Genomic DNA, 18,293 nt, shown 5'->3' with positions numbered 1-18,293 from the left:
CACATGACTTGGAGTCAGACTCCAGCTCCCCCCCCCTGCCCCTCCCCCCCCACAACCTCTGTTTTTAATTACACTATAAAAAGAACATGTGCAGCAGTGAGGGGTCGCCCTGACACTGGAGAGTCACCGCACTCACTTCCAGGCTGGCTTCCTGCCACCTCCCCCTCTTCAGTTTATTAGTTTGTTGCCAACAAACTAAAGGATGTACTTTTAGGCCTTGCATGGCAACCACCCGGGACAAATGAGCGGCTTCCAGCTACAACAGATTTTCCTTCTAAGCACTTTATCTAAAAGCTGGGTTTAGAGTCAGACTCTATAAGTAATTAGAAAACACATATATTTTCCCACAAGCCATGTTAGTATGTTTGTAAGTGTTCAAAGGCAGTTTGGAGACACAGCTCAGTTGGTAGAGCTCTTGCCAAATATGCACAAAATCACGGGTTCAATCCCCAACACTGCATAAGCCTGGCTTGGTGGCACATGCTTGTGATCCCAGAAGGCCTGGGCTACATGAGATTCTGTCCAAAAAAAAAAAAAAAAAAAAAAAGTAATGTATAACAGGCAACAAACACACTAGATTAAATAAGAAAAAGACTATAAAAATACTGAAAAGTCGAGGCTTTTTTTGTTTTTGTTTTTTGACTCCTTTTTTTTTTTTTTTCAAAACCAGCTTCCGCACAGCACATGAAAACACAGATCTGTCATTGTTCAACTTAGGCCAAAGAAAACCGAGGTCCCTGCAGAAATCGATGCTGGGCCTGCAGGCTCCTGGAGCAGTAGCAGGGGACTAAGGCTCATCTCTAACCTTGTCAAAATGGAGACAGCAGGTCTGCAGCCTTTATTTAGCGAGAAAGCTTTGTAACATGAGTTTGCATGTTTGAATACATCTATCATTTCCCTAGCTGACTGTCTACATTTTTTTGTGCAGTCCTAGCAGAGTCCAAAAGCAGGCATGTGTCTGGGGAGTCAGCCCCTGCCCCCTCAGCCTCACAGAGATCAGCTCGCCGCCCCCCCCTACCCCCACAACCCCTGCAAAGGCAATCTCTCTTCAGTCTCCCCTGGCCCTAAAACCCCTACCTCCGCCCCTGTTAGATAATAACCGCTGTGATTCCAATTCTTAAACTTACCACTGAACTTCCTCTGATGGTGGTCTTCACTTCATTTCCTCAACTGTTACAGGCTCACAGCTCAAATAATTGTTAGTTTGAAAGTTTAGGACCCCAACTAAACCTTATTATTTACATTGACTTAATAGTCTTCAGAAGGTGGATTATATTGAGCTGATATGTGTGGTCTGATTTTATTGGAAAGGAGGTGGGTGCTATGCTTTGAATATGCGTGTGTTTGTGTGTTTGTGTATGTGGTGCACATGTGAGTGTGCAAGACCCACCTGTCTGTGTCTCCCAGCCAGGGGCTACAGGCATGCACAGACATGTCCAGTTTTTTATTTGGGGGGCTAGAGATTTGCACTCAGATCCTCATGCTTGCAGAACAGGTACTCTTACTGACTAAGCCCATCTCCCCAGCTCCACGTTTATGTCTTATCTTATATGTCCCCCAAAGGGTACTGTTCTAAAAGGTTTAGTCCCCAGCAGGTGATGCTATCAGGAGGTATAGGAAATCTCAGGATGTGGCTGGAGTAAGGGACTGGAGGGGGAGCGGGGGTGGGGGGGGGGTGCCTTTGAGGAGCGCATTGAGACCCTGGCCCTGTCTCTTCAGTGTCCTCTGCCGTGCTCTCCCTGCAATGACACACTGCCCTGCCAAAGGTCCAAAAGCCACAAGACTGAGTGAGCACAACTTGAAACCCTTGAGCCAAAATAACATTTTTCTTCTCTCAAGTTGCGTACCTCAGGCATTCTGTCACAGTGACAGAGACAGTACCTAATAGTATGTGGGTATCCATCAAATAATTCTAGGGAAATAAACAAAAACTGCTGGAAAGGGGTGGGGAAGAGGGCTGGAGAGATGGTTCAGCAGTTAAGAGCATGTCCTGAGGGCTGGAGTTCTCAGAACCCAAACCCTCCTGGAGCTCTAGCAGCACGGAGTCCAGAACCTTCATCTGAGAGCACCCGCACTCCCAGTGCACAGATCCATGTATACGCACGATTTAAAAAGAAGTCTTCTTTAAAGGGAGGGTATAAAGAACGTTCTCCTTTGATGATCAAAGTCCAACCCTCCTTTCTTGCCCAACATTGGTGCTTAGAGTGTGGTCCTTGGGTCAGCAGTAGCCCTTAGGAACTTGACAGAAATGCCAGCTCTCTTGGGGAACCCCACTCCAAAACTTAACTTTCCTCATCAGAACCTCCAGGAGTTGGGCCCAATAGGCACTGGTTCAAAAAACTCCAAGAGATCCTGCTCAACACTCAAGTGTGAGAACCACTTTCTAATGGGCAGAAAGACTAGTGACTGGGTCTGTGTACCACAGTTGAGCAGTCACCCTGGCATTAAAGGATGCTGAGCTATGGGTTTGGCACGAATCCATATGCCAATGGTATCTTTTGCCCTGCCAACATGACTGCAGATAGTTTCAAATGTTCCCCAGGATCCAGCACTTACTGGCCCCGCTGGCATGGACTTTGGAAAAGTGAGCCCTGACGTCAGGAAGCCCCTTGAGTCTTTAGCTTTTCCCTTCAGGACATCCTCCTTCTCTGTGGCTTTTCTGCAATAAATTAACTTCAGCTGCATCCTGCTACAGATCTTCCAACTTACGTCCCTACCCACACTTGTGGAGGTGCCCACCTACAAGCCCAGCATTCAGGAGGCTGAGGCAGACGGATCACCAGTCCGAGGCCAGCCTGGGCTACGTAGTGAGACCTTGTCTCAAAAACAAAAAAATAAAGGATGTGGTGGCACATGCCCAGAGTGCTGGCAATTAGGGGGTGGAGGCAGGAGAATCCGGAGCTTAAGATCAACCTTAGCTGCATAGTATATTCAAAGCCAGCCTGGGTTACAGGAAATCCTGAGTAAAAAGCAAATTTAAAAAGGGCCGATAAGAAAGCTCAGCCTGTCTGCCCACAGGCACACACTGGTATGCATGCATCCAAACTCACATATAGATTATTCACCACACAAATAAAGGTATACAAAAGTTACTTTTGTAAGTATTAAAGCACAAGGTGCAAAGTTGCATTAAAGCCAATTTTTTTAAATCCTGAAAATTAATAAAAAGGAAGGCTCATTGATCGAGGCAAAAAGTGAATCCTGTCATTTTGTATTTGCTGCTGGCACTCAATTGCTGACTGATATAGTCTGGACTCAGTTTCTTCTAATGCACAGAGGTGTATAGCTCACAGAACTTGGGCCCGAAGTGGAAGAACTGGGTTCAAACCTCAGTCCTACCACTTAATAGCTTTGTGGTCTTGGCAATTATTACATCAGTGTGGTTTGTGCCTCAGTTTTCTGACCCATCAAATGGCCGTCAGAATATGGTATGTTTGCCTTACGTTCCATAGTACTCTTGGCAAGACCTGACAGAGTATCCTCAACTACTGCTACCTTTGCAGGAAAGGAGACAAATATTCACAGTGCATGGGATAAATAAAGACTGCAAAGAATTCATCTATTCAGATCAAGTTTTAGTACCAAAGTTTAGCTTTAAGGAGACTTCCACACACAGGCACTTCCTACTTTGAAAATGTATTGAGCTGTAGAACTGGTGATCAGGAAAATGGGCTGTATTGATCTCAAGGGGGAATGTGAGTTTGGATGTAATAACACACACACGTACACAGACATACACACACACACACACACACAAAATTTGTGCTGGAAGAAAAGGGACTTTGAAAGGGTTAGCTAACTGCCATTTCTAAAATATACATTCCAATCAGATCCTTTGCTTGGTTTTTTTTTAGCGTTTGTCCCTGACTGCAAAATAAACTTCGGTTCCTAAAAAAAAACATATCACAATTCTTTCCCAAAACCGAGCCCTATCCTTCCAAGGCCTCAGCCCTCTGCTGCCATGACCTCCCGCACACCCTCGGCTCCGGTCCCTTTAAAACATCTCGAGTCCCTTACAACTTCACATCCCCTTCTGTCCTTTCCCTCTGCCTGGAGCCAGGATACGCAGCCTCCCTTCTACTAACCACTCCTTCATCCGTAAGGACCTCCTTATACAGACGGCTCTTGAATCCAGCCCAAGGAGTTTCTTCCTTCTATGTTTTCCAGCCATCTGGGGAGCTGGGTAGATGGGGCCATGTTCTCAGTCAACTGCTCATCACTTAGAGCTGTTTTAATGTCAGCCACCTTTCTTATAGTGATGGTGGAGGCGAATGGACAGGCATGTCTGACACTCTTGACTGAATAAGGCACTCCAGTGACCTAAGTCTTCAGACATAATATATATAGGCTTCTCTGGTTCAAGGGCCATAAAGAACAATACATGGGAAGTTATACAAGCAAGGCACTAGGGCTTTTGAATCCTCTTTTATCCCCAGGACCTCACACTCATCAGATACAGTATTCCTGAATGAGTGAATGAGTGAATGACAAGTATGAGAAATGATAGATGGTGGGAAAAATAGGACCAAAACAAAACATAGCCCATACTCTCATTAAGTGCCATGAATTGTGGCACCTACAAAAAAAAAAAAAAAAAAGGTTTAAAATACACATCGGAAACCTTCAGTAGCAACTCCTTGGTGGTCCAATCATTTGCCAGGATCCTCCTGGACAGCTGAGCAGGAGTGAAAAAAACAAACAAACAAACAAAAAAACCAAGCTGACCCAAGACTCCCCTGAACATGTGAAAAGCAGCTTAGTAATCACTTTCAGTAAGATCTTTATTAGCACTGTTCCTATCCAGCAATCTCAGACATTCAGCAATTTACCCAACAGGCATGAGTCACAAATAAAATATTTCGCCAAATAAAGCCGGCTGAGTTTAATATTAATAAACCGTTGTCTGAATTCCTGTGTCACACAAGCACCACTACTCTGCCATTTGCCTTGCTCGCATTCCCCTCTCCCTAGGCTCCTGTTCCCATCCTCCTCACACAACTTCTGTTGCACACACCCCAGGCAAAAAGCCGACCAGTCACATACCACCTTGTTTGAGGTGAGTTACATGCAAACTGGGGGGGGGGGGGGGGAATAAGCTAAATACCTGAAGGGGGGGGAATCCCCAATTAAGCTCATTCAAAAGGCAAATACAAAGGTCCAGAAGGAGCTGTGGGCTTCAAGTTTCCTTTTCCCATTCAGAGCAGGCCCTCAATTTCACTCGCCTTAAAAGGTAGGAAGACAAAAGGCTGCCCTGCCCCCCCTCCCCCCTCTCCAGCCCTGCTTGGAGAGAAGAGAAGAATACCCTCTCCAAAGCCCTTCCAGTTTGGGCCTTTTACTGCTTAACACTACAAGGAAACTGCTTCCCTCAACTGTACTTTAAATGGTTAAAGTTTCAAACTTGCTACAATGCTAAAAACAAGGGCTATTTCCCCACGCAACCCTAAAAACCCGAGGGCAGATGACAAGTCCGGGGTTCCATGTGTGTCTTCCTCAGGATTTCCTGGACTCAGAGAAACTAGTAACACCTTTTTGGCTTCAGTTCCCTCTCGGATAAAGTGAAATCACTGGACCAAATGAGTCTTTTCCGAAGTGTAGCTAGTGACTGGCAAAACGTAGGGACACTCAGAACACGGCTGTTTTAGTCTTGTGGTAAATAACATTGTTTCTTACTTACGAAAATAAATTACTTGTAAATAAAATTACTTACTTGTAAATAACTTATCTTTTAAAAATACATGCATCCGATCTTTTAAAGAACGAATCACTTTTATTTTAAAAATGAAAACACTATCTGGTCAATTAAGAGTTCAGATAGTTCTAGCAACTGTGGTTACAGAGAGAAAAAAATGCAGCTGCCCGTGAGGCCAGGTGAAGCACTGTTTAAAGGTGTAGCCCCCAGCCCCAACCCCTAAACAAACTAGAAGGAAAAGGTGAATGCCCCAGGAGTTTCTTGTAAGGAACAAACACCCGCACCAGGTCCCAAAGTCCCAAGCCGCTAGTCCTCTGGGACTTGGAACCGACCCAGGAGAACGCCCAGGAGGAAGATACAGGAGGCAAAGGTCCGAGGTTGGAGCAGCTCTATGGGACAGGATTCGGGCGGCAGAGGGACAAGAGACTGGCTAGAAGCGCAGACGACTGTCATCCTGAGTTGTAGGGGTGCATTGGGAACCCTGGACTAGAGGCCTGCGGTGGGAGCATTCTTTTTCCCTCTAGAAGGGACATGGAGGGACTAAGTCCCAGAGGGGCAGGGTGCGGCGAGGGTCCTTAACTGAAGACGTAGGGAGGAAGATCCTGGACTGAAGAAGCCCTGTCAGACCCAGGATGTCAGGATGTTGGAGAGTTATACATCAGGGTCCTGAGCTGGATGGGCCCTGTGGGTAATTGTGAGACGAGGTCCCGGGACTCGGGGCGGGAGGGGGGGCTGTAGGGGTGGCCAGTGGTTTAGGACAGGGTTCAGGATTGAAAGAGTCTGTGAGCCGGGGTCCCGTGATAGAGGGGGTGCTGTGGTACCAGGTCTCGGACGAAAGGGTGAAGAGAGACGGTCCCGGGCTGAAAGGAGCATGTTGGGCTTCCCAGGGCTAAAGGCGCGCGCAGGGGAAGAGATCCCAGACTGGAGGAGTAAGACAGATCTGCCTGACGGCACCCAGATCTCTGCAGGGACGCGGGACCTGGGGGTTAGGCCCTCGATCCGGGGTGACCACAGGACAGGAGGCAGAGCCGGGGACCCCACGGTCCCCATGCCTCGTGGTAGCCGCCCCCCCCCCTCGCGCCCTGGACCCTGTGCGCGCTCCCAGAACCTACCTGTCCTCGCTAGCGGTGATCACGCCGTCCTCCTTGGGAATGAGCAGCGCGGCCGTGACAGCGTCCTGGTGGCCTTCTATCTTGCTCAGCAGCACCGGGCGGCTGCTCTGCGGCCTGGAGTGGATCTCGGCCGCCATGTTCGCGCCGGGGCCTCCCCCGCGGGCGGCCCATCAGCTGACCGCCAGGCGGGGACGCGCCGGTTGCTTAGGGCAACCCGGCCGCGTGTGCGCCACGCTGCCGTAAGTTCGCGAGTACTGCCGCAGATACTGTATTGCCTAGTGAAGCCGCGCTGTTCAATTCTGTTATCCCAGAGAGAGGCCCAAAAAAGCCTGGACCTTTAAAAAGCCAAACCTTTCTCCCGGAAACGGATCGAGCTGAGCAGTAGTAGAGCATAGGCACCTGCCCCTCAAACAATATCACACTGTATCCACCCTAAGAAGCCATTGTTTGAAAGACACTTCCCAATTTCAGCCGTGTTAAAAGGTGAGAAAATAGTTATCTTAGGCTATTTGAGTTGCAGTAAATGACACTGAATAGTGAGCACACCCTGGCTTCTTTACAAGGATTATCTCGAGACGGTTCAATTTAAGAAATGGAGATGGTGAATGCTTTTGTCTCAAGACTGAACGGCAGAAAGTCTACTCCGAGCTTAACGTGGCATAGCTATGAGAAAAACGCAAGCAGCCCTAACCGCTGAGAGCTGGGGCTGTTACCACCATCGGAGTGTTCATAGCCTATGCCCGTTGAAGACGGAGACATAGCATAATTCTACCCTATGATCGTTAATGTTGCGCAAATTACATTGACAAAACACTCTCCTGTCCGGGAGACTGTGATTATGACTTTTTTTTTCCAGTTACAGTTCTCTCTTCCATCTAGTCTTGATCCATCTAGTGAGATGTTAAAAAATACAATTTTATATATACCTCCCACCCCACCCCACTCTACCCCCTACCAACTTCCTCTCCAAAGGACAGCCCTCTTCCCTTAAACCTTCCCCCAAATTACCTAACACCAACCCATATCCTACAGTTGCCTTTTCACCCAGATGCCGAATGGCTTCCTCCCCGTGAGGCACCCACTTCCCACAAACAGCCAACCTGGCTTGTTCAACTTCAGGTGGGTTCCTGGTGGGTTTTGGCAGAGGACAATGATAGTAGGTTTAAAGCGCCATAAATGAGAGACCCAGTCAAACCTTCAGGCAGCTAGCTCCCTTTCAGCCCTTCATCCCACATACGTGTGACTCTACCGCCCAAACTGCAGTACAGCACTAGAAACTAAGCTGTGGGTACAGAGGCCATGGGTTCCTGACCCACAAACTGTCAGTCAAAGTAGTAATCCGTTTCTTCCTTCAATTGCCTTTTGTCAGGTACTTTGTGTCACCGCAGTGGAAAAAAAAAAAAAAAGTAATTAATTCAGTGGTAGAATGCTTTCTTGCCATGTACAAGAACACTTCCAGAGAGGTAAAACAGAGTGGGCTAAAGGAAGGTGAAACATTGCTGCCAGTGGGGGACCTCCTTGATCTCAGAAAGCTAAGGATTCAAATAGCGTGAGGAAGTCTCTGAAACTGAGCAGATCCTCTAGGCTCCTCCCTCTCTGAGCATCTAGAGAAGCAGTAAAAAACAAAACAAAACAAAAAACTCCACCACCATCACCACCACCACCACCACAACAACAACAAAAATAACTGAGAGACATTGTCAGATAAGCGGAGCAGCCTCTGGGCCAAGCTAACCTGCTGGGAGGAGCAGAGACCTGCATAGCAGCTGGGAAGAAATAATGGCCAGCCAAGGCAGTGCCCTGGAAGAGGCTCATGTCAACTAAACTACGTAAGCAGGACACTCTCCAACCTGTGGAGCTGCCTGCAGGCTGTACATCATGCTCCGGGTTTCCAGCTTTCATGAGCCGTCACCCATGATCAAGTAAGCTTCCGGAGACATAACTGTCTTTTGTGTCATTTCTGCTCCCAGAAGTAACCCTTCACTCATATGCTCTTGTAAGTAACCCTAATAAAACTCACTGGTTCAACAAATTGGATTTTAGTAGTATCCATATTTTGGTGTGTTGTTGGTTCCCTATCTAGGGTGCGTAGACATTAGTTCATGTTTCCCCAGGAATAGTGTCATATGAGCTACACTAACAACAGAGAGACAGAGACAGAAAAGAGAAAAGCTGACATTCCACTGAAGGAAACGAATAAGTGAAATGCATTAAACCATATTCTATGTTAGACAATGTTGGATGCAATAAAGAAAATAAAGCAACGGGGTAGCATGGACTGTAAGGGTGTTACAGTTCTAACTAGGGCGGTATGGAGAATGCATGGATGACTGCAGAGGGCCACCTTCGGGGAAGAGGTATGGCTACAGTCTCTAGCTTTCGGGTGCTTCAGAATCTGCTTCAGCTATTGAGAGACCAACATTCACACCTGACTGACATCAGGACACATTGCTAGGCAATATTACTCCAGAGCTCTCTCTTGGCCTGAGCAGCCTGATATTACTAACGACTATTGCTAACACCCTCCCCTTTGCAGGTGTTAAACTCTAATGGTTTCCTGGGTGCCAATTTCTAGCTTAGTTTTTCCTTATAAAGAATGCAACCTGAGACCGGTGATCAGTGAAGGCCTCCTTACAAAGACATTTGAGCCAGTAAGGAAGCACGCCATATGGAGTGTGGGCAAAATGCTATCCTGGACCAGAAAATAGAACATGCTGTGGCCCAGAGTTGAGCAGAGCTGGGGTTCTATGGGGACAGGACAGCAACCAGTGGTTCTGGGGGAGGGTGGGGTGGGAAGAAGAGAGATAAAACAGACAAAGTAGAGAATACTCAGCCAGGAGACTTTGTAAAGATTTTTGGCTTTTTTCTTCCTATGTGTCTGGAGGCCCATAACAGATTTTGGGGGAGACAGGACAAATCTGTTTTTAGGTTTTAGCTTTGGTTTTGAGATGCTTTTGCTGTATAGCCAAGATGGTCTGGAACTCACAATCCTCCTGCCTCGGATTCCCTAGTGCTAGAATCATAGGTGGGGGCTATCATGTTCACCTACCTTCTAATTGGATTGGTTTGTTGATGATGATGTGCTGAGGGCGGAACTAAGACTTTGCACCCTTTAGCCACGTGTGCTGCCACTCAGCACTATCCTCAGCCTCTGTATTTTTCCTACTTATTTGGAGTCAGACAGGGGCTCCATAAATTGCCTAGGTTGGCCTTGAGCTCACTCCACAGCTCAAGAAAGCCATTCGATTTAGTGATCATCCTGTCTCAGTAGCTGGGATTATAGGCCTCCACTACCAAGCCTGGCTGCTTGGAAGTTTAGAAAGAAAGAACAGTAGCAAGGTGATGAGATGGGCAGCTGAGAGATGATGTTGATGTGCAGGCATCAGATGCTGGAGGAGGAACCAGTGAGATGCCTTAGTCACTGTGATGGTTAGCTTTTTGTCAATGTGACCCAAGCTAGAGTCATCTGAGAAGAGGAACCATCAATGGAGGAATTGGCCTGTACACAACTCTGTTTGTTCTGATTAATGATTGACATGGGGAAGCCCAGCCCACCATGGATGGTGTCGCCCCTTGGCATGAAGTCCTGGGTTGTACAAGAAACATAGCCGAGGAAGCCATGTGGAATAATCCAGTAAGTAGTATTTCTCCATGGGTTCTGCCTCTGCGTTCCTACCTTTATTTCCTCTTTGACTCTCTTCATTGATAGACTGTGATGTGGACACGTAAGATAAAGCCTTTCCTCCTCAGGTTACTTTGCTCATAGCAGCAGAGGGCAAACTAGGACAGAAAGGACCAGGATAGAAAGTTATGAATGAGGGCTAAGCAACTCGAGGGTTGGGGTGACCACTTTCAAAGCCGAGACGATGAAGAAGAAGAAACTGGTTCTGGGGTTCTGTTTTCAACAGGAAGCTCTCTGAAGCTGTCTGTTGGGTTTCCAAGTGAAGGGGACAAGTTGCCAGTTAGGAGTCCTTCACACAGTATGGAGGAGCAGCACCACTTCCTGCACTGTAGATGGCACTTCAGAAGGTCAATGCATACAGATGGCGTGTGTGTTGCAAACACTGGCAGGGCTCAGTGGTTGGCAGCAAAAAAGAGGAACCAATTTAATCTTGTCTTGAAGGCCTGAAGACTATTGGGGCACACAAAGCCAGTGAAACCACGTCAGAGACGTTAAGCCTTCTTGATTTGTAAACATAACCAAAGCCAAACTTGACCGAGTTCTTGTAAATGCCTGTAGTAAAGGAAAACAAAACTTAATCTCAACCAATCAGAAGTAGTCAACAACAGCTTAATTATACAACTGGAATCTTCCCAGTGGGACAGGTCAAACAAGGCCATTTAAGAGCTGTGACTAACTTTTTTTTTTTTCTTTAATGATTCATTGGTACCCACCCTTTAAAAGCCTCTTAGTGGATGTCTCCAAACCACTTTGGGTCCAAAGCTTTCTGATTTATTTTAATTCGTTCAGATATACTCTTTAAATGTGCTTACACCATTTTAGCTATACCATGAAGGCAGTTTCTGTAAACAAATAAAGTTTTAATTTTAGCCACCCCCTTAGACCATATTTCATAAAACCAGTGTTCAAATGCACACTGATTTTTAAGTGTACACTTGTTCCTACACATATGAGAATATAGTTAAATTCAGAATAAATATCTTTTATGTGTGTAAGTACATGGTTCTCAACCTGTGGATCGCAACCCCCTTGAGGGTCAAACAACCCTTTCCTGGAGTCACATATCAGATATTCTGCGTATCAGATATTTACATTATGATTTATAACAGTAAAAATTATGGTTATGAAGTAGCAATGAAACAATGTTATGGTTGGGGGGGTCACCACAACATGAGGAACTGTATTAGAGGGTCACAGCATTAGGAAGATTGAGAACCACTGAAGAAGACAGAGTCCTTGTATACATTAACATTTATAGGTTATCAAGAGAAAAAGTTCCCAATAAGAGGACAGAAGAGGAAGCCCATGAATTAGGAGAAGCTAGGCTATGTACGTGTTGGTTTGGAGCCCATGGAAAAAGATAATTTAGTTTAAGGAGGAGGTAATGGTTGGCTGTGACAGATGAGGAGGATTACTTAAATAAGCTGGCTGGAAGCCTCTGAAAATGTAGAGGCAAAGGCTGCAGAAAATCGGTTCGATGGTGGCAGTAGGCAATAATTAACAGTCTCTGAAAATGGATGGACTCTGGATAGACAAGGAGAACTGATTTCTGACTTGCCCTGATGAGTTCTCAGAGTCTGTTAATGATGTTCTACCATTGATGGCCAGCCATGAGATCTCAGCTGTCACTTATCTCAGAGACAACAAAACAAAACAAAAAAAAACAATGCTTTGAACCAGAGTGGCAGAGACATCTTTGGCAAGCTGGATAGCCTTCCTTGGAATTGCATCTCTACGGTGAAAATAATATTAAATTCCATTGGTGATGGAATGAAGAGATTATGTATAGAAGCTGTGGTGGTTAACCCAGGTTCCTGACATTGGACCTCACCATTAATCACCCATTTTGTCATCACTTTTTCTATTCTAAATCCTTGAGTCTTACACTAGATTCCTTGAGGGAATGTCTTTATAGTTTTATTACGATAACAGTAATGGGTACAATTATCATTAATTGCTACTTTTAAAGAGTTTCTACATTTCACATTTGGATGAATTAAAAGTCTATATTAGCTTCATAGGTCAGCCTTCTAATTTGGCCTTGACTTTTCACTCTCCACAGCTTTGCTTCTTGAGTATAATTACCTTGCTAGTTATTCTCCTGTTTGCTATCCGCCCTTTCCCTGCTCAGTCTGTGTCATAAAAGGCTTAGTTCTACAGTCTTCCTAGATTCCTACTAATTTGCTTCCTGATATGTTGATACAGGGGCAAGCAGATGTAGAGGACTTGAAGACGGGAGGAAGAGGGAAACCAGAATAGTTCACCTGCTTTCTCTGCTCAGGAAGTGAAGTCGTTCCCCAGCATCTCTAGTCCCCACCGGATATAACTCCCTCTTTTGTCCTGGCTCTTGGCAGGCAGTCTTGGATAGGATTCTGGGCTCCCTGGCACGCTGTGTTCCCATCTCCTCTGTGTCTTTCCAATCTGATTGTATTTAATCTCTAGTTCCCCCATGATACCCTGCAGACCATTCAGATCTTCCAGATACCAGACACCATCTGCTATAGGTTCTATTCTCATGATTACCCTCAATGGATACAGTTACTGTGATGGTATAGGCATAGTAGGTCACCCAGTAATGCACACTGGGAAGCTGAGGCAGGAGGAGAGCCATGAATTTGAGGCTAACTAGAATTAGAAATTAAGCTCAAGAATACACACACACACACACACACACACACACACACACGGGGTCAGGGAGAGGACAGACAGACAAAAAGCAAAGCAAAACAAAACATAACCACAACAGTGTGACACTAATGAATTATTAATAACATTACGAGGTCTATGTGGTAAAACCACTGAACTATGACAGCATATATTTACATTATAATACATTAGATATTAAAGTATGTATAAACAATATAATTTATATAAATGATAAGCATCTAAAGAAAAGCTTATTTGCATAAAGCATTGAGGTTGTTTATAATTTTAATGGCTATCATTTGATTAACCAAGAGGAAATGTCTAATATTATCAGCATCTCTCTGCATTTGTTAATACACTAATAAACTCTAATCTGTTCACAGCACATCAAATATATGGCAGAACCGAAAATAGAATCCCAATGTCATCTTGTCCCTGGGCTAACTCATGTTAGCCTTGATTTCATCTACCCATTTTGCCTGTTCATGAACTGTTCTCTGAATAAAGCTCAAACCCCCTCTACCTACTTATTTACAAAAACAGAAACAGCACAAATGGAGTTGGGACCCTTGAGATTATAGCCAATGTCGTCTGCCATCTCCACTTTTATCTCGACAGCCACCTGGCTTTGCTTATTGCTAATATCCCTGTTCCCACCAGGGCCGCCCCACTTATTCAAGTACAAGTCCTGCTCAGTTTAAAAAAAGGCCAGGCGTGGTGGCGCATGCCTTTAATCCCAGCACTAGGGAGGCAAAGGTAGGCAGATCTCTGTGAGTTCAAGGCCAGTCTGGTCTACAAAAGTGAGTCCAAGACAATCAAAGCTACACAGAGAAACCCTGTCTTGAAAAACCAAAAGCCAAAGCAAAACAAAACAAAATAAAATTTAAAAAAAATATTAAGAAGGTGGATATGCTGCACCCAACACCCCCTATTTCTCTATTTTTAGAGTTTGTTTCTTGAGTGTTTCCAAAACTAGCAAGTAGAAACTGCAACTACGCGGGCTGAAGGGGAGAAATAGTATCACTAGATGGAGGAAAATTTACTAATAGTCCAAGGACTGCCATCTCAAAACACTCTGCAATACCAAGAGAGCAAGCAAGTGCAGCAATATATGGCAGGAGAAACTGCTCTGATACCTCCTAGTCTACCCGAAGTCTGAACCTCCAGTGAAATAAATAATTGCCTTTTGCCCCTTTCCTGAGTTTCCATCAGAGTTTCCACCTATCTCTGGGGAAAACTGAAGTCTGATAACACACCCGGACAGGCATTCCTTGTAGGTCATTGTCTTTGAAGGCACCACTCATTATTCCAAAGAGAGCCACTTGCAATCTATTGTCTGTATTTCCTGCCCAAGAAACTTCATCCTGTGCCACTGTGTTTCTCTAAGCCCAGTAAACTCCCCTACACAACACCCACAATTCCCTAAGGTTGTCTGTACTCCCTGCGAGAGGGCGCACACAGTCTGAATCATGCTGGGATAAAGGGGAATTTGCGTTGTGATTTGTTTCTGTGGATATAAGTTTGTATGTCATCTCAACTGTTGCATGTCTGCTGTCAGCTCACTCGAGTGAACCCTCCTTTTCAGCTGTACAAAGTGATATTAGTTCTTGCCTTTTGTGACTTTGTACAAACTTCAGGATATTTGCTTATTTTCTTCTCTCTTCCACATGTATCAAATCTGTATCCATCTAGACCCCTCCTTTCAATATGTTTCTGGAATTGTTCTGGTCTGCAGGGTCTTCAATAGGTACCCGTGGAGGGGGCAGACAAGTGGGGGGACAGGAGCCACAAAGAAATGAGGGCAAGTCTGGATTCTGATCAAACCCCTGCTTATTAAAAATTTTCACAGAGTTTATATCGGCACAGAGGCATGGGTATTTGCGTAAGCAAGGGTTGTTATGGATACCTAAGTCTGGAATGCTCCAGCAGGTGTCTACCTTTACAGCTGCTATAATTGCAGAAGAGAGAGAAATTCCAGAGAGAAAGGAAAGTTGTGAAAGATCTGGTTAGTCAGGAAAAAGTTCCCGGAATTGCTGCTCGCAGGCAGCTGGCCTTTAATCTGATCTTACCAGTAGTCTTACTGGAAAAGCGAGTTTATAGCCAGAAAGGAGTAGCTCGGGGGTCTTAGAATGACCATCCCCCACAATAAACCGCAACAGGTGTCTAACTGCCAAACCATGACAGGGTCAGCTGGTTTCTGGTAAATGAGACTGCTGGAGAAATAGGAACCTAGGCTCTGACAAGATGGCTGAACATTGGTCATATGGCCTACCATCCCCAACATGGAATGTGGAAACTTTGTTATGTTGCCCTGTCACCCAATTGATTTGACCCCAAATAACAAATTACTCTAAAACTGGATGTCTTAAAGCCTCCAAAAGCCTAGGGTATGAGAGCAAAGCATCTGCTCCCAGGGTTCCACTCAAAGTATCACCTGGTACTATCACCCCACTTCCATAAAGGCTCCCTCAATACTGCTGTTTCAGACGGAAGGTCTCAGTTTGTAGTACAATTAAATATTAAAATGTTTACATTTGATTTATACCGCCATTCATAGGTTTTTAAAGATTTATTTATTTTATTATTTTATGTGTATTGTGTACTATACCTGCACCTGCAGAGGCCAGAAGAGGGTATTGGATCTCCGAGAAATGGAGGTCCAGGTGGTTGTGAGCCACTAGTGATCTTTACTGGGTTTCCACCTTGACTATTATTATCAACAGAGTCAACTTTCCCAAAGCTAGATTTTACAAATATAACTTCAGTAGAGTAGACTTAATTCTTTATCAAGACTAAGTTACTTCAGGTATTAAACAGTTTTAACTCTAGTAGTTTTATTTTATAATCATTTCTATCTGTGGTTTTCTTCATGAGGTAGTTTAAAGAATATTTTGGCTCTGACTCTTTAGCTGACACATGAGGTTGACTAACTTCAAGTGATTAAGATTGGTGGTGTGTAAGCAAGCCTACTCCAGATCTCGCCACCTTTGTTATTTTTTCATCTTTTTGTGCACTGTGTTCCAACTGCCCATACAATCGCTAAAGGATTGAGTAAGTCAGGTCCCCAACATAAAAACATCAAAGGTTAAAGTGAACATCAATGGTTAAAGTGAACTTTCATTATTTCACCTTCTCTTCTTCCTAAATATGACCCTGCCCACTGCTCACCTGATGTTGACCAATTGGAAACCAGAATGTTGACACTTGCAAATCATTGGTCAAATTGGGATAGCTCAGCAGTTTAGAGCACTGGCTGCTGTTCCCGAAGTCCTGAACTTAATTCCCAGCATCCACATGGTGGCGCACAACCATCTATAAATGTAGTCCCATGGAATCCAGTGCCCTCTTCTGGTGTGCAAATGTACATACAGACAAAACACCCAAACACATACATCAATAAATAACAGCAGGTTAAAGGAAAATGAAGTTAAGAGAAAAATACAACACAAAATGATTTTTCCTTCCCTCAAGTTTTTGGACCTGGATCATACATCCAAGTGTTTGTCTTCTTCTTATATTCATTGAAATATACTTTTAAAACAGCAAGTTTCCTACATTGAGATTTATAATATCCCCCCAAAGCCCATGTGCTAAAATTTTGGTCCCCATCCCATTACCCTACTGAGAAATAATGGAACTTTTATTAGTTGAAGACTAGTGGGAGGTTGTCAGTCATTGGAGATGAGCCCTTGAGGAGATTCTGGGTCCCCAGCCCTTTCCTCTCAATTAATTTTCTCTTATGTTCTAAGCAGGAAATGAACCAGCTTTGTGCCATTATCCGCCCTGCCATGATGTGTCACGACCTTATCATGGGCTCAAAAGCAATGGTAGTACATGATCATGAACTGAAATGAAGTCTCAAAAGCCCACTATGAACCCAAATGTGTTATTCAGAATTCTCTGGAGGAACAGAACTTTGAATGAATCTCTCTATATAGAGAGAAGTGGGTTTATTAGAGTGGCTTACAGGCTGTAGTCCAGCTAGCACAACAATGGCTGCCTACAAACAGAAGGTCCAAGAATCCAATAGTGTTCAATCCACAAGGCAGGATGTCTCATCTGGTCTTCAGTATATGCTGAAATCTTGGAGAAGTAGGCTCTTATGCCAGTGAAGGTATCTACTTGCCAGCAAGGGCTACAGCAAGTAAAGAGAGGAAACTTCCTTCTGCCACGTTCTTTATATAGGCTGCCAGCAGAAGTTATGGCCCAGATTGAAGGTGTATTTTCCCAACTCAAAAGTCTGGGCATTAGATCACATTATAAATGATTGTGACCCACCATGTGGTTGCTGGGAATTGAGCTCAGGACCTCTGGAAGAGCAGTCAGGGCTCTTAACCTCTGAGCCATCTCTCCAGCCCCCCACTTAAAATTAAAAAAAAAAAAAAAAAAGCCCTCACAGATGTGCCCAGCCATTTGGGTTTTAGTTAATTCCAGATGTAGTCAAGTTGACAACCAAGAACAGCCATCGCACCAAATAAACCTTTCATTGTTTTGACATGATTATCCCAGGGGAACATCAGGAAGCAGACTACAAGGGTTAACTCCTGAGTGCGATGTGGGGAATTGGTGGGAAACATATTGCTTGAGACCTTACAGATTCTTTTTATTTGAAAATCATGTTTTAGTTGTTTTTGCTGAGAGCCTTTGCACATTGAGACACATTACTTTAACTTTATTAAGCTCGAGGTTACTGTTAATTCCACAGATTGAGAAGAAAGGCCACTGCCCCAAATCATCTGCCCAAATTAATTAAATAAAGAAATTAATTAATTAAAGCAAGCTGTGTGTGTGTGTGTGTGTGTGTGTGTGTGTGTGTGTGTGTGTGTGTACACACTGGCTATCTCTCCCTAAAGGTAGGGTTCGAGAGATCTGCATTAGACCTGGGGAAATACAGTCTTTTAACTCCAGGAGTAAGGGGTTTCCAAATGGGGGATTTGGCAGGCAGATAGGCAGGGTCACAGAAGCAGAACATAAGCAGAACAAGTTGGTAATAATAACCAGCTGAGACAAAGATATGATTGCACGGTGGTCATAATAAGATAATCATAACAAGTGGCCATGATAACCTTTTCAAACAAAGGCACGGTCGCCATTTCCTGAAACAGGCAGTAGAGAACCATACGTCGTTAAGGTTATAGGTGGAGTATAACCCAATCCTTGAGAA

At 44.7% G+C, this 18,293-nt stretch overlaps 1 protein-coding gene across 1 annotated transcript in view; it reads right to left on the bottom strand.

Annotated features, from left to right (window-relative positions):
* Wdfy1 (WD repeat and FYVE domain containing 1) overlaps positions 1–6,984 on the bottom strand; it is a 46,880-nt gene extending 39,896 nt beyond the window's left edge. Inside the window, exon 1 of the mRNA XM_051154008.1 lies at positions 6,802–6,984. Coding sequence (XP_051009965.1) covers positions 6,802–6,938 — 137 coding nt within the window. The 5' untranslated portion in view covers positions 6,939–6,984. The remainder of the gene's footprint in view (positions 1–6,801) is intronic.
* Positions 6,985–18,293: the final 11,309 nt, after the last annotated feature.

This window comes from Acomys russatus, chromosome 12 (assembly GCF_903995435.1).
Source record: "Acomys russatus chromosome 12, mAcoRus1.1, whole genome shotgun sequence".
Classification (NCBI taxonomy): domain Eukaryota; kingdom Metazoa; phylum Chordata; class Mammalia; order Rodentia; family Muridae; genus Acomys; species Acomys russatus.
The sequence above is the reverse complement of the archived record's forward strand: the minus strand, read 5'-3'. Positions and strand labels throughout refer to the sequence as shown.